Source organism: Balaenoptera acutorostrata, chromosome 8, assembly GCF_949987535.1.
Source record: "Balaenoptera acutorostrata chromosome 8, mBalAcu1.1, whole genome shotgun sequence".
Lineage (NCBI taxonomy): Eukaryota > Metazoa > Chordata > Mammalia > Artiodactyla > Balaenopteridae > Balaenoptera > Balaenoptera acutorostrata.
Genome location: NC_080071.1, coordinates 56,539,877 through 56,564,971, shown reverse-complemented (window position 1 = coordinate 56,564,971; position 25,095 = coordinate 56,539,877). Strand labels below are relative to the sequence as shown.

Here is a 25,095-nt window from a genome sequence, read left to right as displayed (position 1 = left end):
ACGAACCGAAGACCCAACACAGCCAAAAATAAATAAATAAATAAATAAAGTAGCTATACAATTAAAAAAAAAAAAATTTAAAAATGACAGGCATGGAAGCACTGGGAATAGTCAAATGAGTCACACTAGGTCAGAGTCTGCTGTCTTTTTAGCCAAATTTACCCAGAAATTGCTACCACCAACCATGCTCACCCTTGAGAATGAAGGACTATGGAATTTTCCTCTGTTAAAAAACACTTCTGAAAAGTAAATTGTTTAAAGACAAGGAGGTGGAAGGAAGAGACAAGAGGTCATAGTGATCTACAAACTAAATAATCCATACCCTTTTGAGAGTTTTCATGTGCACTCTTCAATGTAATTGAAAAATCTTTTCAGGCTTGTGTTCTATAAAATCTGAAATGTGAGGTTTATTGTGTAAATAATGGGAATGGTGGCAGAATCACTTCCTTTCTACTACTATTCTCAACACTGTTTTATAATGTAAGCACATTAACAAATTTATTTTATGCTATTCGCCAGGCATAATGTTAAGATATGAGATAAGATTATCTCATTCAACCTTCATAACAAGCCTATGAGGTAAGTATTATTATTAACTCCATTTTATAGGGGCGGAAATTGAAACTTGAAGAGGTCCAGTAAGTTGCCCAAGATCACGTCTCTAGTAGGCATTAGAAGTAGTATTTGAACCCAGGCGGTATGATTCCAGGGCTCACAGTTTTGATGGGTACACCACACCACATGACGCGTAAATAGTAAAATACAATAAACACTAATTACAATTGTTCCATTATAAATTGTTCTTGACTTCAGGTAAATAGCAATTTATAAGACTGAATGAATCAAGTTGTCAGTTTTGTTGTTGTTATTGTTGTTGTTTTTAATTAATGATACTCTGGGACCTGTGGAAGTGTTACTAGTTATTATCATAGCCTTCTAATAGTAGAGTTATTTAAACTTTATAAATGTTAGGGAAACTAATTATCCACATTACTGTCTCTTCTTTGCAATTAAATAAAGTCTTTTTATTATGATATTTAAATATAAACATTTTATATGCAGCAGTTTAACTAGTACATGATTTTTCCAGCCAAAAAAAACCTTCATTTGGAAAGAAATCCTCAAAAGTGCTATCTAAAGACTAAAAGTGGGCTGTTGTTTTTTTAACTTTAACTTTTCTCCTTTTAGACTCCAGAAACAGTTTCCTGACTTCCTTTCTGGAAATGATTTTTGTTTCCAACCATATTGAGAATCCTTTTTTTTTTTTTTTTCCATTTTCTCTCTCTCTCTCTGTCTCTCTCTGTCTCTCCCTCTCTCTCCTCTTGCTTTCTTGGTAATAGCAGGGAGGAAGGGGGGGCAGTGGGCACAGGAAAAAGGGAAAAGAGAAAACAGAAAAAGAATTGCATACCACTATGTCTGAATATAGCCTCTACTAGTAGATAATTCCATCTGATTTGCACTTTTGCCTTTTTATTTCCGTTTTTGGACACCTCCTTTATCATCCAGCTAACTGGGATAGACAAAGCACTGTTGGTGCCCTGAGCGACAGAACTCTGGTAGGGGGCTGGCTGTAAATTGACGTGGCATGGAAATTCTCCGCTAAGTTGTAGCAGCTTGCATGTTTCTCCTAAGATCAAGCCCAGCCTCCCGGAGCTGTAGCTTAATCATCATGGGTTCAACGACTTTACAGAAAAATGGATAGAAAAAGTCTTCAGCTCCTTTCTTTGGACTCAAATGTTTTCTTTTTGAGTATCTATGGTTTAGCTGAAAAAATCAAAGTAGTTAAGTCTGTAACTTTCTTTTTGCAGCTTAAACAACAGAATTTGCTGGTCTCCCTCCCCTATCCTGCAATTTAATTCCTTACAGATTTTGCCATGGGGTGCGGACTTAGAAAGCTAGAAGACCCTGATGATAGCAGTCCTGGAAAAATATTTTCTACCCTGAAGAGACCGCAAGTGGAAACAAAGACAGAATTTGCTTACGAATATGTATTGCTGGATTTTACTTTACAAGGTACTTTTTGCTTCTATTTTATTTGTTAAATGAAAGATTTCAGAGATAAGGGACTACTAGTTTTTTTAAGTGTTGGTTTGTGGATTTTTAAACTGTTCCTCATAATCAGATTGTACAATCAATCTAACAATAATGCTTTGTTTCTTAATTACACTCTGAAAGATTTTTGTTCTGTTTGGTTTTTGTAAATTTGGCTCATATGTACTTTATAAAATTAGAAAAACTGCTTGGAAATAATCCTTTCATTTTTAAATCAAATGCTTATTTGTAGAAGGACACGTGAAACATGTTCGCTTTCCAGCCAAATAGCTCTAGCCTTAATGACAGTTTGTGTTTTGAAAAAGATCTGAAAGGCACAAGAAGGTAGCATGTAGGAAATATTACTTGCATCATGTGAAAGAGTATTTGCTAAGACAATTCTGAGGTTTCCAACTGTGTTAATGTTGTGATTGTGCTAGTCATTTGATATTTTTGACCAAACTAAACTTGAAGTTTGAAAATACAGAAAAAAAGATAGTCTTCTGTAAGATACTTCCTTTGCTTGCCCTGTCCCTAACAGAGAAACTCCCTGTTCCAGAAAGTTGGAAACACAAATAAACAAGCCCAGATGGCAGCCCTGTGCAAGGGACAGAGGCAGCTCAACTTCACAAATACTTTACCTCACTTCTTTTGGAAACTTTACTGTACAATCGCATTGATAAAACTGAGTTTTTAAAAAGCAGAAATATATCTTTAACTACAGGGTATTAAAAATGAAATTGAGTGTCCTGCTTGCTGTTAGAATTTCCACATATCAGTATTTTAAGTTCTTATTACAAAGTTATGCTTTTAATTCTAATAAGCCGCACGTTTTATCAGTTAATAGAACATTTATGCTAAGTAGATTATCATGTTGGATATTAATTTCTTTTCAACTTAAACACAAATTCTCCATTTTTTGGTTTGCTCTGTGAACAGTGCATCTTTGTGCAAGAAGCAAGAGCAGCCCATTTTTCTTTGTCAAAAACTGAGCTAGCCAGCAAGCAAACTCCCTTCCAGAGACATGCACAAAGTCTGTACATATACTTTTAACATATTTACATTTCCATTTTTACCTAAGGCTAAGGCTACCAAAGGGGAAAATGTCAATATTCTTAATTTTCTTTTTAATGATTAAAGTTAAAAGTAGATTAAGATAATGGTGATAATCAGAGAAGTAACCACTCAAATGAATTTTTTCTATACTTTTTCAAAAACCATCATTTGAGAAAATATTTGTGATGTGGTCCTATGTTTTCTCCATTGATTGTTCTTGTCAATTATCTTTTAGGACAAGTTTTTGTAAATCCACAGGATGCAAACACATATTTTCCTTAACCTCAAAACCTTGTCTATTCATAAAGTTTAGGCCAGAGCCATTTTGATCTGTGCTTTAAGATTTGCTGCACAACCCCCATAGGTTTTAAAGTAGCTTGAATTTTTTTTTTGATTTATTTCCTCCCACCAATGTTAGCAATCTCAAACAAATTTGTATAAATGCAGCCATCCTTGAATCAGAAAGATCTACAACTTTCTTCAGAAGTCATTTTGGTTTTATTATTATCAGAAGCCCTTCTCTCTGTGAAAGGAGTAAAATTTCTACCTTCCACTCTAGGTGTTTGGAGGAGGTAATAGAGTATTACACTATGAAGTGTAAGTATGGGCATAGTTTACAAATGTTAACTCAGTAAGCAGGCACGTATTTTAAAGTTGCACCTGGTTCCTATTTGGTCCAGGGGCCCAGTCTCCTGGTGTCCCTTTTCTCTACAATTCTTCCACATGTTTTTTGTTTTGTTTTGTTTTTGTCTTTGCCTTTGCCTTTGCCTCTGCCTCAGAAGCCAAGACTCTGTATCAGCCCAGCTCCACAAACCACCTTCCTCTCCTCTGTTGTCTCTGACGCCCACCTATTCCTCCAGTGTATAGAGAAGTGAGTCACATGGGGGTTAAAACATGCCAGCCTTCTTCGTTTAGTCCTGGCCATTCTGACCTGGGGTTGCTGTGAGGACTACTAAATAGTGGCATCTCTTGCCTCTCAGAGGCCACGTGCAGTGAGCAACCTTTCAGGAAACAAACTGGTCTAGTGACAGCTGTGTGTGCTCATGAAGAGCCTGTCTCTTACCTGTTTTCCTCTGTTTTTCCAAACAGAGGACATGGGACAGAGAGTCAAGTCCCAGTGGGGCAAGAGGAGACCCTTTGAAATTTCCAGTGCCCTGTGTTATGGTGGCTATAGTTATCTTGAACAATTTATTGATTTTCCATTTAGTTCCATTCTCTGTGTGCGTGTGTGTGTGTGTGTGCCTTTCCCACCCTTTTTTCTTTTTGGGGGTGGGTACTTTGAGCCATTACTTATATATCTCTATGGGAGAAATAATAGCCTAATCATTAAGCGCATAAGGCTCTGGAGTCAAGTTCCTGGGTTCTGAATCTAGGCTCTTTCACTCACTAACTTGGCAAGTTTATAAACTTTGCTGTATCTCAGTTTCCTCATTTATAAAATGGGGGTTCTGATGGTGCTTGCATAATAGAGTTATTTTAAGGATTAAAGAAGATTATACAAAATAATCTCCTTGAAAAGGTACCTGGCATTTAGTAAGCATTTAATAAAAGTTAACTATTATCCCTCCTGGCTTTATGCCAGATCTACTAACCACACTAGTGAGATTTCAGCACAATTTTTGTGATAAATTTTCTGGATTATTGTATAGTAATCTATACATGTGTATGTATGAGAATGTGTCAGTATATATATGAGTGCATTATAGAGTTTCTTGGTGAAAAGTTAAATTAACTCTGCAAATGATCCAGAAGGGTTGGTTTACCTTCTTGTGCAATCCCAGAAAACAATCTGAATAACCATGGCCTTAAGGATTTTTAGAGCATGTATAGCTTTATGATTAAAAAGAAATTTCTACAGTATTAAAAACCCAACGGAAGGACAGATGGTAACTTCCTTATTTGACTTTCTAATAGAATCATGTAAAACACATTGAGTAAAATTTTCCTGGCCCCTAGCTTGCTTTCTTATTATGAGAACAAGAAACTCTCATTGTCTTTTACCATCACTGTTACAGTAATAAATACATTGATATATGGATTCTGTAGAAGATGCTGACAAGTAGTGAAAACACAAAAAGGAATAATACATAGTTTCTGCCCTCCAATATTTTATATTCTAATTGGTCAAACTGGACAAGCTCATGAACTCCTCAAGGTCAAGAACTATGCCACATCCACCTTTGCACTGCTGTGTTTTGCACAGTGTTTGGCACATGACCAGTGGCCAATAAGTTGTGTTGAAGTAATGAATGAAAAATTGCAATACGAGATACAGGAGGTATCAGGAAAAGGAAAAATCAATTTTGAATAGGATAAGTTGGAATTCAAATTAGGACTTTAACTGAACCTGAAGAAAAAAATAGGGTTTATATAATCAGAAAAAGATTAAGAGTTTGAGATACTTTCAAGGGCTATTGAAAGGAGAAGTGAGGGGGCGTCCCTGGTGATGCAGTGGTTAAGGATCCGCCTGCGAATGCAGGGGACACAGGTTCAATCCCTGGTCCGGGAAGATCCCACATGCTGTGGAGCAGCTAAGCCCGTGTGCCACAACTACTGAGCCTGCGCTCTAGAGCCCGCGAGCCACAACTACTGAGCCCATGTGCCACAACTACTGAAGCCCGCCTAGAGCCCGTGCTCTGCAACAAGAGAAGCCACCGCAATGAGAAGCCCACGCACCGCAATGAAAAGTAGCCCCCGCTCACCGCAACTAGAGAAAGCCCACGTGCAGCAACAAAGATCCAACTCAGCCAAAAATCAATTAATTAATTAATTAATTTAAAAAAGAAAGAAGTGAGCTAAGGGGGTGTTTAAAGGAGAAAAGCAGAAAATGAGGTTGGAAACAAATGGAGTATAGAATGCTCTGACTTGGAGTGGAATCAAGGAATCAAGGAGTGATTCCTTGATTCTATGGAGAATAAATAGCTGTAAAGGCTTTTGAACAAGTAACTGATAGATACAGAGAAGTATTTTTAGAAGATTAATGTGAGATTGCAGTGGGGAGAGATGCAAGTGAGGAGAAAAGTTGGAAGACTGCTTGTAGTGGTCAAAGCTAATGACGATGAGGACCTGCAGTTAGGACAGGATGTAGGGGGCACAAGTAAGAGACATTACCAAGGAGGGACTTAGCCTGTGGCTGGCTGGATATGAAGGGACAGAAAGAATGAGGAATCCAAGATGACTTCCCTGTTCTGAGCCTGAGTAACTGTGGAAATAATGATGCCTCTTACAGTATGGGGGGCGTCCCACAGGGAGTCAGTTGGTGAAACAGCAATTCCATTCCAGGCACGTTGCATGTGAGGTGGCTGTGGAACATCCTGGCAGAGAGAGTTACAGGTGCACGGCAGAGATGATGACTTCCAGGAGGAATTGAAGTAGATAAAGTCTTAAAGAGGAGAATATGGGCAGAGCATAAGTGTCTTGGGCTGAATCATCAGGCATATTTAGCCATATTTAGGACAACTCAACAAAAATGAAATAGAACGAGGACAATTGCGACTGTATAGCACCAGAGAACACAAGGAAAGGGAGGGTTTCAAAAAGCAAGAAATGGTCAGTAATCTTAAATACTAGAGAACTTTCAAGAATAATGAAGATGCAGCACTGAAGAGAACGCATTTAAAAATCAACAAGAGATGAATAAAGTATCAGAAACGAGGGAAGGAAGGAAAGAAGGTCAGTCCAGCTAAATTTTCTATGTCTGTCTGAATCTAATAAGTTCTTGAGTATTTCCTCAAGCAGTCAAAAGATTTTCAAATGTAAAGTGCTATGTAAAAAGAAATTTATAATAAAGATGACTAAATTTACTCAAGCATCAACATAATCTCTGTCATGGTGCCTAGCCCAAATTCCTACCAGGTAAAAAAACTGCATAAGGACTTTCCTTTATTTTTTATTTATTTATTTATTTATTTTATTTATTTATTTTTGGCTGTGTTGAGTCTTTGTTGCTGCATGCAGGCTTTCTCTAGTTGCGGCGAGCGGGGGCTACTCTTCGTTGTGGTGCGCGGGCTTCTCATTGCAGTGGCTTCTCTAGAGCATGGGCTCTAGGTGAGCAGACTTCAGTAGTTGTGGCACATGGGCTCAGTAGTTGTGGCTCTCGGGCTCTAGAGCACAGGCTCAGTAGCTGTGGCAAATAATAAAACTTCACAATTTCAGACTGTTGGGGGAAAGAAAGATCCCATTCTGACCTGGGGGAGTAGGGAATCTCTGAAAATAGCAAACAGTTGACCCACTTAAATAAATATTGATGGTGGGAGAAAATACATTTCTACTGGCAATCTATGTTATATTGGGGTTTTTATATCTGGGTGGACATTTATTCTTTTTTTTAAATTTTTATTGGAGTATAGTTGCTTTACAATGTTGTGTTATTTTCTACTGTACAGCAAAGTGAATCAGCTACACGTATACATATATCCCCTCTTTTTTTGGATTTCCTTCCCATTTAGGTCAGCACAGAGCATTGAGTAGAGTTCCCTGTGCTATACAGTAGGTTCTCATTAGTTATCTGTCTTATACATAGTGTCAGTAGCATATATATGTCAATCCCAGTCTCCCAATTCATCTATTTATTCTTTGAACTAACACTTACTGAGCACCTACTGAGCTCAGAGTGAGGAATAAAGTCTAGTCCTTGACTTCTGTGAACCTGCATCCTAGTGAGCATCCTGCTGAGGAGCCCTGATGAATAATCATCTATTTACAGTGCATACATTCTATGCTGTGATACAAGCTTTGCTAGAAGTCTGAGAGTTATAGAAGCAGAAAGAAGAGCACCTCCACCTGATTGGTGGGATCCAGAAAGACTCCTTAAAAGAAGTGCCACCTCATCTGATCTAAAGAATGAGTGAGGCTTAGACAAAGATTTATATTCCAGAATATACAAAATACAACTGAAAATCAAAAAAGGAAAAGACAACCCAATAGAAAAATGGACAAGGAACTTGGACAGGTGGCTGATGAAACAGGAAATCTAAATGGTCAATAGACATATGAAACCGTGCTCAACCTCATTAGTAATCAGGAAAAATTCATGTTAAAACCACAGTGAGAAACCACTACAAATCGTCCAAAATGGCTAAAATGTCAAAAGACTGCTAATACCAGGTGTTGGTAAATTGGTACAACCATTTTGAAAAAACAAAAAATGCTTTGTCATTACCTAGTTAGTGAAGATACATATACCCAGTGGAAGCGTGCACACGCGTGCACCATGCAGCACATACAAGAATGTTGATAGAAGTGCTATTTGTAATAACCCCAAAAGTGTGAACAACTCAGAAATCCACGAACAAGAGACTGGAAAAATAAATGTGGTAAACTCATACAATGCAACAGTATACCGCAGAAGTGAGCCACCTTATCCTGAAAGGGGCCAGATAGTAAATATTTTAGGCTTTGTGAGCCGTGTGGTCTCTGTCACAACTACTCACCTCAGCCAGTGTAGTGCCAACATACCATATGCAACAAAACAGGCCGTAGGCAGTACTTTGCTGTCCTCTACTATTCTGCAATGAAAACGAACAAACTACAACTACACAAGCTGCCCAAGATTAATCTCACGACCTTAATGTTCAGCGAAAGAAAATAGACACAAAATACTGTATGATTCCATTTATATAAAGCTCCCAAAATTGGCAAAACTGAACTATAGTGTTTGCTTGCATTCTTGCATAGTAAACTAAAAAGAGCAAGGAGTAAGGACCACAAAAGTCAAGGTAAAAAAAAAAAAAAAGTCAAGGTAGCACAGAGCAGGAGAGGGGGATTGTGATTGAAACGGGCAGGAAGGGAGGCTTCTGGCGTGCCCGCCATTTTCTGCTTTTTGAATGGATGGTGGTTACCAAATGCTGGCAGTTTTAAGTATGTTTTGTGCACCCCGTTTGTATGTTACATTTCTACCCCCACACAAGATGTTTTTAAAGGTTAAAAAAAAAGGCTGAGCAAGGAAGTGTGGGTAAGGCAAACAAGGCTGAAAGACAAGCTGTACAGACTCAGAAATGAGAGAAAATCTCATGGTTTGTCTGGGAACTACAAGTAAAACCGAACAGGCAGAGTGCAGCACATGCAGGAGGCAGCGGTGAAACACAAGGCTGCAGGAGTTTTAATGGTCATAATGCGATCTTTCGCATATCTGCCTGTAATTATGAGCTCTGTCGTCCCTTGGAATTTGAGTGCATTTCAAAACCACAGTTGTATTACTTCAATTAAATACATTAATGAGTGACTACAAAGATGGCACCTTTATTGAAAACATAAAATGTCATGTAATTTGGACGTTATTTATATAGTAGTTTATCTTCTAAGTAACTTAAAACATTTTGATAAGTAGAGTAAACCAGATACTCCTTTTAATATCTGTACATTAGATTGATTAACAATTTATAGTAGTCAAAAGCTTTAGCTCAGCTCATGTCTGAATTTTCACAAATTCTGAATTAACAGTGATGCAAATCAATGAAGCTTTACTTTCCTGTCGGTGCTCGGATGTACTGGCTCTGGAGTCATTCTGTCTGGTTCAATTACAGCCTTACCGTTCACTAACAATTTGGGCAAGTTATCAAATCTCTCTCTTCCTGAGTTTCCTCATCTGAGAATAATGATAATATCTGCCTTGTGGAGTTTTTGTAAGGGCTAATTAAGGTTAGGCATGTAAAGCACTTTGCATAGTGCCTGGCACAAAATATGTATTTGGTATATGTTACTTATTATTTTTTACTATAATTGCTAGATATAATATGGAGTTTGACAGTCTGTTCCCTTTTGAAAATATGGTAAAATTGCTTGCCAGTGTTTGTACATCGTGCTTTTATCTGAGGAAACAATATTTCATAAATATTTCAAAAATACATACCAATCTTCAGAAGTAAATTGGTGGAAAGAACATATACATGTCTTGGACTGTTTTCATAGAGTTACATCATCAGAGCAAACCTTTTGGCATTGAGTAAGTTCTTAGCTTTTTACTAGAATGTGACTTTTTATTTTATTTTTTTTATAAATTTATTTGTTTATTTATTTTTGGCTGTGTTCGGTCTTCGTTGCTGCGCGCGGGCCCTCTCCAGTTGCAGGGAGCAGGGGCTACTCCCCGCTGTGGTGCGCGGGCTTCTCATTGCGGTGGCCTCTCTTGTAGAGCACGGGCTCTAGGAGTGCGGGCTTCAGCAGCCGTGGCTTGCAGACTCAGTAGTTGTGGCTTGCAGGCTCTAGAGTGCAGGCTCAGCAGCTGTGGCGCACGGACCTAGCCGCTCCGTGGCATGTGGGATCTTCCCGAACCAGGGCTTGAACCCGCGTCCCCTGCATTGGCAGGCGGATTCTCAACCACTGCGCCACCAGGGAAGCCCTCTATTTTTAAAATTTGATATTTGTCTATGAAGCTTTTAAGCAAAGGACCATAAAAAACTCTACTGATATTTTATTTTGGAAACTGTGAGGATAAATGATAGACTTGCTTAACCTTCAGCACGTTTCAGTTTTAATCAGAAAAGTCCACTCTGCATGTATATAGTTTTCAAAGCAGCTGCAAAATACTTTCCTTCACCAGTTCTTCACAATAGCCTTGTAAGGTGTAATAAAGCTTTTACAAATCGTGTAGCATTGATTGAACGGCAACCAACCCCACCCATTAATGCTGTCAACACCACCATTTGTTCCTTCTCCCAAGGAACTCTCAGCAGTTGGGGAGCTAAGAAGAGCAAGATGGCTTGCAGCTGCTGCTAACTGCCTGTGCTGTTCAGTTCTAGCCAAAACAACCACACCTCCCCCCTAATTTCCTGTGTTTAAAAAGTAATAGAGTCTCTGATATTACTGCCCCAGTGTAAGGACATCAAATCAAAGGCTTGGCTTCAAACACCAAGCCTATCGTGGAGACATAATTATTCACTCTGGTGAGCGCTGATGAAAATGCCTCACTCTGCGTGCACAGCTTGCCCCTTCCTCACCTCTCTAAGCTGAATCAGGCTGCCAGTCTCTTTTCAGCACAGTTTAAAACATTATTAAGAATCGAGGGGATTACCTGAAGGGAAGTTCTCAACAAAATTCCCAGATTTATTTCACCTTTCCTTGCTCCTAGGTTTACCTTTCTTGAATGACACTGGCATGTTTAAAATAAATCACAATGTAGGATAAGAAGGACAATTTGTCAACAGAATGAACCCCAGCCCTCCTATCACCATCATCATCCTGTCCCCACTAATGAGGAAGATTTGGATCACTTTCTGTGTCCTAGGATGCTGAACACTGTCTAAGATGGTCTGGGTGGCCTGGCCTGGACCTGGGCAGGCTCTGGTCTGCAGAATCCCTGGGGCGACCCAGAGGAGAAGCTGCAAACCAACAAGACATGCGCCATATTCAGCCTTTAGACAGGTCTCGCTTGGTGTGTATAGTGTTAAGATATTTGAATTAACTGTCACTTTTTAAAGTTGGGAGATATTACATAAGAATCTGGATTTGGGGGTTTTCTTAAAAAAATAGAAGATCCAGCAACACTGGGCCCACATGACCCCATGGCAGCACTGGACCAGGGCTGCTGCACTCTTGGATGAGGTATTAAGTCTTCCCCAGGTCCCTCCTTCAGCACAGCCCCTTTCCTTGTTTTATCAGGCTGCTACCTTTGGACATTTGAGTCTGGGACTCAATGGAGCAGATCAGCGTGAGTTAGGGACTGTTATTTGGAGTGAGTTGGCGGGGGCGGGGGAGGGGGACACCTAATCTATAGGGTGAGTTAGGGACCTCTGATACAGAATTCTACAGATGGGGAGCCAGGCTGGGCTTTTGGAATAAATCCAGATCTCTACAATGATCTTCCTGGAGATTTTTTTAAACCAAAAATGACATCTCTGAGGGCAACTTCATTCGAAACTATCTTTCTAAGCTGGGCCACCAACAGACAGGCACATCACTGATATTTGAGTGTTTACTTTGTACCAGGTCCTGGGCTCATGCTTTACAATGACTATCAAAGCATCTCTATGAAGTTAATACCATTGTTTGTCCCTGTCTCAGAAAGGCAAATTAACTTGTTCCAGATCTAGTAAATGGCATGAGTTGAGCCCAGGTGATTTGCTTCCAGATCCTAATGCTCTTAGAATAGTGTGCTGCCTCTCATTCCACAGGGGAGGACTTTAACAAAGCAACCAATAGTTGTATAGCACATGCTACACGCCAGATACTTTCTAGGAGCACATATAAATTTATTTAATCCTAACGACCCTATAGAGTAGACTCTATTATTATTCTTACCTTGAAGATGAGGAAACTGAGGCACGTGGGTGCAAAGTACCTTGCCAGGCTAGTAAGTGGCAGAACTGGGATTTGCATCCAGGCATTCTGGTCCGAAGGTCTTTTTTTTTTTTTTTGGCTTGTGGGATCTTAGCTCCCCGACCGGGGATTGAACCCCGGCCCTCAGCAGTGAAAGCGAGGAGTCCTAACCACTGGACCACCAGGGAATTCCCCCTAGAGTCTATTTTCTAAACTACTGCTCCATGAGCACCCTGGAGCTCTGTTCACTGAATATGTTAATGTTACAACCAATTTTTCATTCATTTGGTCCTTTAACAAGTATTTTTCAAGCACTTATCATAATTGTCATGTCTATGCCGAGTGCTATTTATCGAAAGACACAGACCTCCAATAGAAGAACATGCTCATTTGAGACAGTTGAATAATTAATGTAAAGCACTGAGCCCAAAATGACATGATCTTTACAAAAACTTTTGTGTAAGATATGCTTATTAGTACTGATGTACAATTTTTTTTTCTCCCTTTGTAACTTTCCTGGATTTCTCAGTTTGTAATTCCTCTCAAAACTTCTGTGTGTGTGTGTCTTTGTGTGTTTCAGGCATTAACATTTCTTTTGCATTGAACTCAAGACAATAACCTTTATTGAGAGTGCAAGAGGATGTAGATTAGACTAGAAAAGCTGGATTTGTTCCACTGACACAAAATTTCTCTGACATCACCAGAGAACAAGGTGTTCCTTAGAAATACATTCTCTACCTGAACAGGAACCTCTTTAAGCACCAATGTCCTTCTGTTATAACTATCTTCTTGTGATTCTATTTAACGTGTTACAAAATTCTACCTTTGTTTTACAATAAAGAAACAATAGAACAGACCGGAGGGAATGATTTCATTATCACTATCAATCAGACCAATGAAGTGTAGAAAGTCCTTTAAGAGACCTCAGGCTGTAAAGTTTTTACAGTTCTTTTATCTAGTTTTATAATTCATTTTATTCCCTCTGATGTCATCTGTACCCCTTGCTGCCATCACTGTGTCCTTGCTACTTCTATCCCAGTAGGGGTTCCAAGCCTCTACCAAAAGACTTAGCACTAGACCTGAGATGCTTTTAAGTTGTACACACAAACACAGAACTAATAACATTGAATCTCATAGTCAGAAAGCTGTGCCCTTTTCGGTTCTTTTTAAGCCTTCCAATCAGTTTGGAGTTACTATGTCTTTAACACCTCTCTAATGGCTAATTCTCCCTTTCAACAAAGAGAGAGCGGGGCTGTGGCTCAGTCCTTGGCAGATAACAGTATCCAGCTAGAATTTGATAAGTATTTTCTTTTTGTTGTATTTATTCTTATGTAATTTTCTACTTATGGTAAGTGATTCTGGTTTTATGCCCTTAAGGAATTCTCAGTCTAACAGCAGAGACAAACACATAAACAAGTATCTATAATACAGATTGATAAGGGAACTAGTAGAATGCACAGCACAGAGGAAGGAATGATTAACTCAACTTGGGGAGCAGGAAAGGAAACGAAGTTCTGGCAACATGAAACAGTGTGCCAGGCTCAGGAACTCCCGTGGTTCAGTCCTGCCAAAGCGAGATGTACAAGAAAAAGGATGACAAGAGTGAAAGCTGAATAAGTAGACAGAGGCCAGACTATGAAGGTTCTTTTGTATCATGCTAAGCATTTCCATTTTCTACAATAAGCAATGAGATTCATTAAAAGATGGAAATTTTCTTTAAATTTTTGTAGGATTAGTATATAGTTCTAAAAATAAGTTTAGGCTATGTTTCATTCCTTAGTCTTAACAGTTTATTCTAGTTTATAGTTTTTTAGTTCCTTTGTTTGGAAATCAGGGTTGATAGTTAAAATACTAAAAAAGTAAGACCAAATGAATCACGGAGTGATTGCCACACAACCGTGCAGAACTGGGTCATTTTGCAATGAAATCCAGCTGTTTCTTCCAAACCCAGGATCAGTCTCTTTGTTTTTATTCCTATTCATAATGATGAAAATATATTGTAGATTAGTTTAAATCCAAAAGAGGATGAAAATTTGAGTAAATGGATTCATGCTGGTTTATATAACTTTTCTTTGAGTGCTTTATTTTCACTTGAGACGTTGGCATGAACCCACGTGAATCCAAGTGGTGGATTTCTGTTCCATCACATGGGTATTAATGTAAGAGGAGGCAGGGATTTCCTCTGACCCTTCTTCCTTGTCTGCTTCTTAACCTACTTCCTGTGTTTGGGCAATTAACAGCAGCTATTTGCTGGACAGCACTGACCACACTGACAGAAGGCCAACAGCCAGCACTGCCCCTACCTGGAGTTCATTTCATATGTTTTGTTATTCAAGAGATAGCCAAACTGCAGCTCCATTTCTAGTTATTAATTCTTGGTTGTTTTCCAGAAAATGAGAAATATTGTCACAGAAAATGAAGTTGTTTTTAAAATTAATACTGCTAGAACATTCATTTTCCCATATAACACACCCTTTTCCTTTTACTAAAAACTACACAGATTGTACTATTCTATAGTTTCTACAGATTTGCCCTGCTTCAAAGGAATGTTTCAACTGCATATCAATTTTGCGTTTAAATTTCCTGTGTATTTAGAATTTTTACTTATTAAGAAGAACTTCTGGTTGCCTTTACTTTTTCAATTTCTTTACTCAAGTATTTATATAAGTGCCCTAAGAAACCATATTTTTAGTTTCCCAGAGAAACTTAAAACACGATGTTTTTGAAATGTAATTAGAAATAAGAAAGCACTTGACAGGGACTCCCTTGGTGGCGCAGTGGTTAAGAATCCGCCTGCCAATGCAGGGGACATGGGTTCAATCCCTGGTCCGGGAAGATCCCACATGCTGCGGAGCAACTAAGCCCGCGAGCCACAACTACTGAGCCCGCATGCCCTAGAGCCCGCATGCCGCAACTACTGAGCCCACGTGCTGCAACTACTGAAGCCCACACACCTAGAGCCCGTGCTCCACAGCAAGAGAAGCCACCGCAATGAGAAGCCTGTGCACTGCAACGAAGAGTAGCCCCTGCTCACCACAACTAGAGAAAGCCCATCGTGCAGCAATGAAGACCCAACAGAGCCAAAAATAAATAAAATATTTTTAAAATAATAAAAAAAATAAAATGTGTCTTTAAATAAATAAATAAATAAATAAAATAAAACTGCCTTATTTGAAAAAAATATATAGGGCATTGTATTTCTACTTTAAGACATATTGGTAATACTATATATCTGCCAGCTGCTAAGATTACTTTTGCTTCTTCTGAAATTAAATTAGAAAATATATAATACCTGTTAGTATAACTTTATTTGAGATTAAATCATATGGATATGTTTCCTATTCATTAGTATTATCATACGTAGATAGAAATAATATGTAATTCAATTTTATGAATGTGCAAATCTCTCTTTGCATTTGATATTTCAGCTTCGCCAAACCCAGAAGTAATCAAGATAAATTCAATTCTGGATATAGTAACAAAAGTGGAAGACTACTATCTTAAAGGATATATTGTTGGGGCTATTCATCCTGTTATACAACCTGTTGGGCAGCAAAAACACCTGCCTGCAAGTTACCTATACAGGGTGGTGCTGTCGCGCTTGAAATTAAGGTAAGCCTGACGCTCCAGAAAACTGTCATACTAAGAAGCTGTTGAGAGAGACAGTTTTCTTTGGCTAAAAGGAAAGCAAGTTTGAACAAAGTGATGGAGAATAAAGGATAATTAGGGGTTTTGGCTTAACTCACATTGTCCAGCAGTTGAACCTTGATTAGGAGAAGGAAACTTAAATCTCCTTCCTTAAAACTTCTCATAGATTTAGCCCCTTGCAGACAAACAGGTCCTAGGTAAGGATGTCAATGAAAAAAGGGAAAGGAAAATAGACTCAAGAAGCACCTGAAAGCTGGTATAGCAACTTCAGCAGATGAGGGGGTATCAATTAGCTATACCCTATCACTGGGCTAAAAGAGCTGACTGAACAAGTCCACTTTCACTGAACGTTTTTTTGAACTGTCCTGTATTGTTTTATTAATAGTGGCAACAGAAACTATCTTTAACTTCCAAAACTTTTACAGCAAAAAGGCCTACATGCCAAGTTCTCACAAACTGGATAGATCTCTTATCAGCTTTTTCCAAAAAATAGGATGGGAAAGCCAGAAAGCCATCCATTTTAGGTTCTTTTTTAACTTTTTTAATAGCTGTTTTTCCAAACAATACTACAAACGTTTTTGCCAACCAAGCTTGTATGTTTCATAATATTCAAAATACTGTTGCTCCTTCCAATGAAGAATGAAAATAACCAGACCAATGTCTTTGATTAGCACACTAAATTTTTTTTACACAACTCTTCAACTGTATCAAAATCATCTCAAAGACCAGGGTAAAAACTGTGTTTTCTCTTTAGAGCGATTTTAACTATGAAAGGGCTAAGCTGAGAAGGGAAAAGAGAGAAAACAGGAAAATTGGGAAAAAAAGAAGAGGCTTTAAAAAATCCCAGATGTGCTTTTTAGGGACACTGTCTGCTACTGAGTAACTAACTGCCCGCCTACACATGTCTGAGAGGGCATGTACACAAGCAGCTTTCACCATGACAGGGCACCTCATCAGATATTTACTAGTTCAAGCATTACTAAGTAAATATGCCATTTACCACACCATAGCAACACTTATGTCCTAATTACAAATCTTACAAACCATGGATAAATTATTTTTCTCTTTTCGCATTACTTCAAATAGATTTAGCAGTGCCCTGCCAGGGCTAATAATCAAGGGGTGAAGATCAGAAAAGAAGAAAAAGGAAAAAGACAGGACAATATTTATCTGCGCTTAAATAGGATTGTTACTTGTGCTTTTGTACAATAATGAGGTATAACAGTGATCTAAAATCATTTCTCATAACTTATCAAAACAACAGACGTGGAGCTTTTCTTTCATGTTAAATTAGAAATTAAATTAATAGAGGTTTTAATTAAGGAAATCTAAATTAATAGAAGTTATTGTGTTTTTCCAATATTTTTACATAAGAAGACAGCCATTAGGGTCGAAATAACAAAGAAAAAGGATTGCCTTGAACTTATTTGTGAGTTTCTCACTCATTTTCACATGAGCATATTAGCTGAAAATCAGCAATTGGCTTCCAACCATAAACATATTCTCTGTTACAGCACGAAGCATTCGACAGCACCCAGTGGACAAAGACGCCCAAGGCTTGTGATTGAGGAATGTCCTCTAACTTTTGAGACACAAACAAATGACGTAGCAAAAGAACTGATAGAAAAGGTACTAAAAGTATACATTTTTTCATGGGATATTGAGAAATATTTCTTCTTTCATGGATATTGAGAAATATTGAGAAATATTTCATATTTCTTCTTCATCAATTTCCTTTCCTACTTTAAAAAGAACAGGAAAATGATAGGTGACTTAGTCTACCAGAATTTAAAACAAATTGAAGCACAGGTACCAAATTGTAGAGTTAAAAACAGAAATACAGGCCAGTGAAACAGAATGGAAATGCCAGAAATAGATTTCTACATATATAAGAAGTTTCATAACAAACCTGATGAAATAAAATGGGGGAACAACCATTACTTCGTAAGTGCTGCTGGGAAAATGAGCAATTGTTCTATAGTAAATAGACTCCACACATTTCACATGAGATAAAGAGGTAATTTTTTCAAGTGCAAAAAATCTGAAAAAAAATGAAAGAGTGGACATATTTAATTATGAATAGATTGAGTAATTTGAGTTTGAATATATAAATATGTTATATACTAGGAAAAAAAAGAATCAGGGGGAAATCTGCAGCAAATGTGTCTTATGGAAGCTTCATTTTCTGAATATATATGAAATGAATACAAACGCATGAAAGTATATTCAGTCTTTTTTTTTTTTTTTTTTTTTGGCTGTGTTGAGTCTTCGTTTCTGTGCAAGGGCTTTCTCTAGTTGTGGCAAGCGGGGGCCACTCTTCATCGCGGTGCGCGGGCCTCTCACTATCACGGCCTCTCTTGTGGAGCACAGGCTCCAGACGCTCAGGCTCAGTAGTTGTGGCTCACGGGCCTAGTTGCTCCGCAGCATGTGGGATCTTCCCAGACCAGGGCTCGAACCCATGTCCCCTGCATTGGCAGGCAGATTCTCAACCACTGCACCACCAGGGAAGCCCTATATTCAGTCTTGAATGGACAGACAGAATCCATGGACAGAAAGGAAACACAAATAATAAAGAGACATTTGGCAAAAGGTTCAACCTAACTAATAATTTTTAATGTAAATAAAAACTGAAAAGTAATAACTTACCAGTATTAACTGAGAAATTAAATTGAAAATATTAAATTCAATGTTGGAAAGACCTTTAAGAAAACATTCATATACATTCACATACAATGCAATTGACATTGTAATAAATTAGTACAGCGTTTCTGAATACCAGTTTGGCAATAAAAGTCATAAATCTTGTTTTATTTTGTGACCCAGTAATTTCCTCTTTAGGAATCTATTCCAAGAAATTAATTGAAAAGGGAAAAATCATGTTTATACAAAGATATTTTAATCAACAGTGAATAGGGGCCAAATTCTCAACAAGTGGAAAACTGAGAAGGAAGCAATGGTCCATCAATATGATAGACTATTTTATGGGCATTGAACATGACAACTATCTTAACTGTTGAGAGAAAAACGTCTATTCAATATAACTTAATTGAACCTTAAATGAAAAATTGAACACTATATGTATATTGATTAAAACCAAAAAAAAAGAGTTGTACATTCATAAGTATTCTAAATTGACAGGATTTGATGGTGAAAGTTTGGGTGTTTTTTTTAATTTTAGTTGCATTGACATATGTGTAAGTCTTAGCTTTTTTTTTTTTTTTTTTTTTTTTTTTTAATTATTTATTTATTTATTTATTTATGGCTGTGTTTGGTCTTCGTTTCTGTGCGAGGGCTTTCTCTAGTTGGGGCAAGTGGGGGCCACTCTTCATCGCGGTGCGCGGGCCTCTCACTATCGCGGCCTCTCTTGTTGCGAAGCACAGGCTCCAGACGCGCAGGCTCAGCAATTGTGGCTCACGGGCCTAATCGCTCCGCGGCATGTGGGATCTTCCCAGACCAGGGCTCGAACCCGTGTGCCCTGCATTGGCAGGCAGATTCTCAACCACTGTGCCACCAGGGAAGCCCCAGTCTTAGCTTTTATTTAAATGAATACTGCCAAAAACCTAAGGCATTTCCTGTCAAATAAGAAACTGTGAAATTTGTTCGCTGTTTCTGTTTTTCCCAAGCTTTAAATGACCGTGTGTGTAAGATTATCTGTGGTTTGTGTTTAGCCAGTTAGAGCTGCCAATGATACTTCCCATTTAGATATAAAGTCACCATTCAATAAGGTTTTTCAGGAACAGTCTTTGACACTAGATTTTTATAAACAAGGTACACATACTATTTACTACTACTATTCTGGGAAAAAAAAATTTTTTTTCTGGAAATAAATCCACTCCAGAAACAAAAATCTAACTGCTAATTTAGTCTTAATAGATCATCATGAGAGCATTTGTTTTGTATTTGACTTCCTGGACACAAAGGTCTATTTAAACAGGAAAGTACTGTTATTTCAGCAATTAAAGTAATGGGGTTATTTTATGAAGAGAAAAGCTTCAGGAAAAATAGCACGTGAAATATTTGAACATTGCCCCGTGTATGAACAAGAGCAATAGATGAGTGCCAAATATTATTTTTGAACGGCTGCCTTATATAAAGAGTTGATTGTTAAACAGCTAGATTTTAAGCCATTTTAACATTATGTCAATGTTTGCTCTTTTTTTAAATTTAGATTTACAAGTGTTTTCCCCAGGATTTTAAAATAAAAATCACATGAAAAACATCAATCTTGCAACTTAAAAAACGGAAAAGACAGTAATACACTATATGATACCAGCTTTTCCAGATAAAACTTTTTAGTAATAGAGAAAGTCTTCTGCAATTTTTCACCCAAATCAACGAATAAGACCTAGAGAAAGCACTGACATTAAATTTACCGGTTTCTACCTGCCTCCTCACCACCTCCTTCTCCTCTCCCGGGAAACCTGATATAAAGGACAATTTATGGTTATTTTTAAGGCTTCTTGCACTGTCACAGTCTTAATGTGTTAATTTATAGGAGTAAATGATATTGTGCCAGCAGTGTTTGTCCTAGCTCCATACACCCACACCCTCTGTCCGTCTCAGCTAAGTTACAGCAGCCTCCATTGCTGTCTGGTTTCACCCCGCTTCTTCCTGGCCTTTTTCATTCCATTTTATTTCTGACTATAGACGTTTGCACTTGCAACCTCCATCATAACTCTTTCTTCACCTCCCAGGTGAATTTAAAACATTTAAAATGTTTAAAACAGTGGCCGTATAAAAGATGTTGCTATTTCTTCATTTTAACTTATTTAACGAGTACTTATACAGCACCTATAGGTACAAAACATTGCAACATAAAAGTGAGTAAGATAGTACCTGCCCTCAAAAGAATCGTCAGCTTAACACAGGAGAAAGACGTGGACACAAAAAGAACAAAGAAATGATGCAAAAGCAGAGAAAGAGAAAAGTGTTGAGCATGAAAATAACCACTCTTAGGGTCTCAAATTATTTCACTGGCATTATTTCATGTGCTTCTGAACCCTAGTCTTTAACTGATAGGACTGAATCTAATCATGTGTATTTGGCCCAGAAAGGAGATAATAGTACTAAGATATAAGCAAATCAGAAACTTCTGATTTGGGCTTATGCATTATATGTATGCATTTGTCAAGAATTAGTCTTTTAACAGTTTTCTTTACACACAAGCAAACAAGGTTGTGTGTTTTCTGCTTTTAAATTAATGTCTCTTCTTTATTATTAAGATGTATTTGGTAATTTTTTTTTTTTTTTATGGAGGAGAAAGAAAGAATGGCTTTATTTCTTTGCCAGGCAAAGAGGGAACACAGTAGCCTAGCGCCTCAAGAACTCTGCCCCCCATCCCTGGGGAATAGGGAGAGGTCAGTAATGTTATTTTTGAGGATTTCTTGGGATAGTTTTAAATTTTGCTTCAACTAGAGAAACCATTGTTAACAGGGCTGCAAAAATCATGCTATGGAATTATTAGTTCTTCCCAAATAGTAACCTCTTGGAGAAAATATAATTTTTAAATTAAGTAATTAATTTACTTATTTGTTTGTTTGTTTATTTATTTATTTTGGCTGTGCTGGGTCTTGGTTGGGGCACGCGGGCTCTTCATTGCGGCGCAGGCTTCTCTAGTTGCGGCACATGCGGGCTTAGTTGCAGTATGTGGGATCTTAGTTCCCCAACCAGGGATCAAACCTGCATTGGGAGTGCAGAGTCTTCACCACTGGACCACCAGGGAAGTCCCGAAAATATAATTCTTGTTTTCACAGTTTCTAAAGTGTATCAGTTCTGTTTGAAGAAACCACAAACATAGTGTGACATGGTCTTAGGATTGGTGCTATATTAGAGGTCATTAATTTGTTTATGAATGGGTCTTTACTGGTCGATTTACTCCTTTTCTAATGGATTTCCTTAATAAGCCTGCAGGTTAATTGATAAACCAATTAATGCAAATGAAGTTTACGTTTTGTTCTACCATGTCTTTTTAAACCTCAGATTAATGGAGGTGCTAAAAGAGGAATGAAATTTGTTGGATTCATATCACAGCACTGTCCACCACTTAAATTCTGCAATGGAACCAACCATGATGGAGATACAGAATCAGCACTACATGTGAGACACAGTTCAGAGGAAAACTGTAAAATTTGGAATGAAGGAACATTAAGTGGGCAATCATCTGAAAGTGGAATTGAGGAAGAACTACATCATGAAAGCGGACAGTGTCAAATGGAACGAGATGGCAGCCCCAGTTTCTCTAAATCAAGAAAGGGAGAAGGTAACAGACAAGATGAGTAGAAATAGGGTGTATATTAGTTTAAATTTAGCAAAAGTATGTTTTTGAGGGTTTTTTAACAAATATGAGGCAAATTAAATCTCTAATGATTATAAAGATGAAAAAACTAGTATAAACTTGTCTTGATTTTTTTAAATTATTACACCTGGAATAAGGTAGGGCAGTTTTCCAAACAGTTATCCCTAGCATGGTCATACACCACCATCCACATAACGAAACTTTGTGTTGAAAATTGGTTCCCATTTAGTCATACACCAACTCCTCTGTAAAATGGAGGCTGTGCATGTATACCAAAAAACTGATTCTGTAAAGAAAGCTGTTCTGATTTATGTTTCTCCCTATAAACAGTGTGTGAGAATTTTAGTTTTGGCCTTTCCCATTTCATGGGTGCTTCTCACCTTTGAAGTTAATTGGCTTTCTTTGATCACCAGTTAGAATATTAAAATGCACATCATGATGAAACAATTAATATAACAATAGTGCCTGCATTCTTTTTTTTTTTTTAATTTATTTTTGGCTGCATTGGGTCTTCGTTGCTGCACGCGAGCCCTCTCCAGTTGCGGCGAAAAGGGGCCACTCCTCGCTGCGGCGTGCGGGCCTCTCATTGCAGTGGCTTCTCCCGTTGCAGAGCACGGGGTCTAGCCACGCGGGCTTCAGTAGTTGTGGCTTGCGGGCTCTAGAGCACAGCCTCAGTAGTTGTGGCGCATGGGCCTAGCTGCTCTGCGGCACATGGGATCCTCCCGGACCAGGGCTCAAACCCCACGTCCCCCATATTGACAGGTAGATTCTTAACCAATGCGCCGCCAGGGAAGCCTGTGCCTGCATTCTTTAATAACTTTAAACAATAATTTTATTCTTCTTTGCAGCTAGCAAGTCTTCCAAGAAGTTGAGAGTATTTTTTAATGTATTTCAGACTGCTCTAAGTTTTCTGATACGTTTACGGGCACGCTTTAAAAAGCACTAATAAAGAAAATCAAAGACTATGTACACCTTAGAGTTAAGAGTCTGCAGCCAGACTGCCTCAGTGTCTTTAATAGAAAGGGTGTTGTTGTGAGAAGTAGACATGAGATGTCTACAAAGTGCTTAGCCCAGTGCCTGGCACAGAATAGACTCTTTATTAAGTTAACTACTATTAACTGATCCTTTGATCAGTGTTGGTGCTAAGGCCACACACACTGGTGGCATCGGCTTTCTGGGTTGTAGTGAGATTGCTCAATATTCATGCATGGCAGAGACCCATTGGACCACGGTCAACACAGCCTCCTTAAGAAAGGACCCAGAGCATTTCCCAACTCATCATCTCACCACCTCACCACCACCAACACCCTCCCATTTTTTTTACCAGTTCCCTAGCTAACGACCACCCTGTTTTTCCTGCAATGTGCAAAATTTAGGAATGTGAATTTAGGAATGTAAGAGCTGTTGGAGTTGTGGCCAGAGAGCTACCCACTATATTCCACCCACAGCTACCTTTAAACTCCTGCTGGTTCCCATCCTAACTTTGATTAGATCAGGTGTCTGTTCCAAGTCTTTTAAGTTTCAAATCCAGTATGCTACTTAATTTAATTATCAGTCTTTAGATTCTGCTATCTGTTTATTTTAAAACCCTATACTTTTTGATAACTTTTCTATGGCAGTGGTTGGTTCTTAACTTTTGGTGCTGGGGGCTGGGAGTGAGAGCGATAGTGATGGGGGCTGGGGGGAGACCAACAAAAGATCTCTTGAAGAGTCTGGTGAAATCCATGGAGACTCACCCAGAAAAACACACATAACACACATACCCCTAACACTCTGTGACACAGTGGTGTTAGACTTCCTAAAACACAACCATAAATGTGGGTCCATAGACCCCCAAGTTAAGAATTTGCTAACTTGTAAAGTATATGATCCAGCAGTTCCATGTCTAAGTATGCATTCTAGAGTCACTCTCACATATGCGTCCAAGGAATGAATAATGTTTGTAATAACAAAAATTCAGAAATAATGTATATGTCCATCAACAGGAGAAAAGTAAACTGGAATGCTATATAGCATCTAAACTAAATGAATAAGATCTATATGTATTAAATACACTTCAAAAGCATAATGTTGAAGAAAATCAACTTATAGATTGATACATACAGTATAATACCATTTTTTTAAAACTTTTTAAACTGAAAAACATTGTTTTTAAACTGCAAAACATCATTTATGTGTAAAGAAATGTGTATTAAAAGAATAAAAGAACTTGCATGAGAATAATAAACACCAAATTCATTACAGTAGCTATTTCTGGAGAACAGGATTAGGGGAGATACATCTTGAGCCTCAAGTACATCCATTTCTCATTTCCTTGAAAAAAATCTGAAGCAAACCTGGCCCAATGTTAACATTTGATAAAGCTGAGTGGTGGATAATTTTATTATTCTCTATGCTTGTTTGTGTGCTTGAAATAGCTCATGATTAATTTTAAAAAAAAGATTTTAGGAATCTTTTCAATAAAATTATAGTTTTCCCCTTTTTTCTTGCTTCTGAACACCTATCCTCAGATAACAAGTTGTATACAGTCTTCAATGATTTTGAGGATGAATCAACCTGCTGGACCTATCAGGAAGGCATCCTGTCAATGAAAGTAACAAGAAAAGGCTCTGTCATTAGTACACTTGATGCCGATTGGCTGGAGTTAACTACATTTTATTATAAACAAGGCTTGTCTTTAATCGATTCTTTTGTATGCTGGGAAACATCTAAAGGTAAGTTTTATATTATGATATGTTGATATCTAAAGAATTTGACCTTGTGTCAGAGTTGGTGGAAATGTTTTTGCCTCTCAAGTTCAATGGCTAAAAGAA

The 25,095-nt window shown here is 38.0% G+C and overlaps 1 protein-coding gene across 1 annotated transcript in view; it reads left to right on the top strand.

Moving 5' to 3' along the window:
- The first annotated feature begins 1,368 nt into the window (after positions 1-1,368).
- The window catches only part of RFTN2 (raftlin family member 2), a 65,000-nt gene continuing 41,273 nt past the window's right edge, over positions 1,369-25,095 (top strand). The window contains exons 1-5 of the mRNA XM_007190470.2: positions 1,369-2,013; positions 15,768-15,951; positions 17,502-17,616; positions 21,967-22,246; positions 24,793-24,996. Of these exons, the coding sequence (XP_007190532.2) occupies positions 1,875-2,013; positions 15,768-15,951; positions 17,502-17,616; positions 21,967-22,246; positions 24,793-24,996 (922 nt within the window). The 5' untranslated portion in view covers positions 1,369-1,874. The remainder of the gene's footprint in view (positions 2,014-15,767; positions 15,952-17,501; positions 17,617-21,966; positions 22,247-24,792; positions 24,997-25,095) is intronic.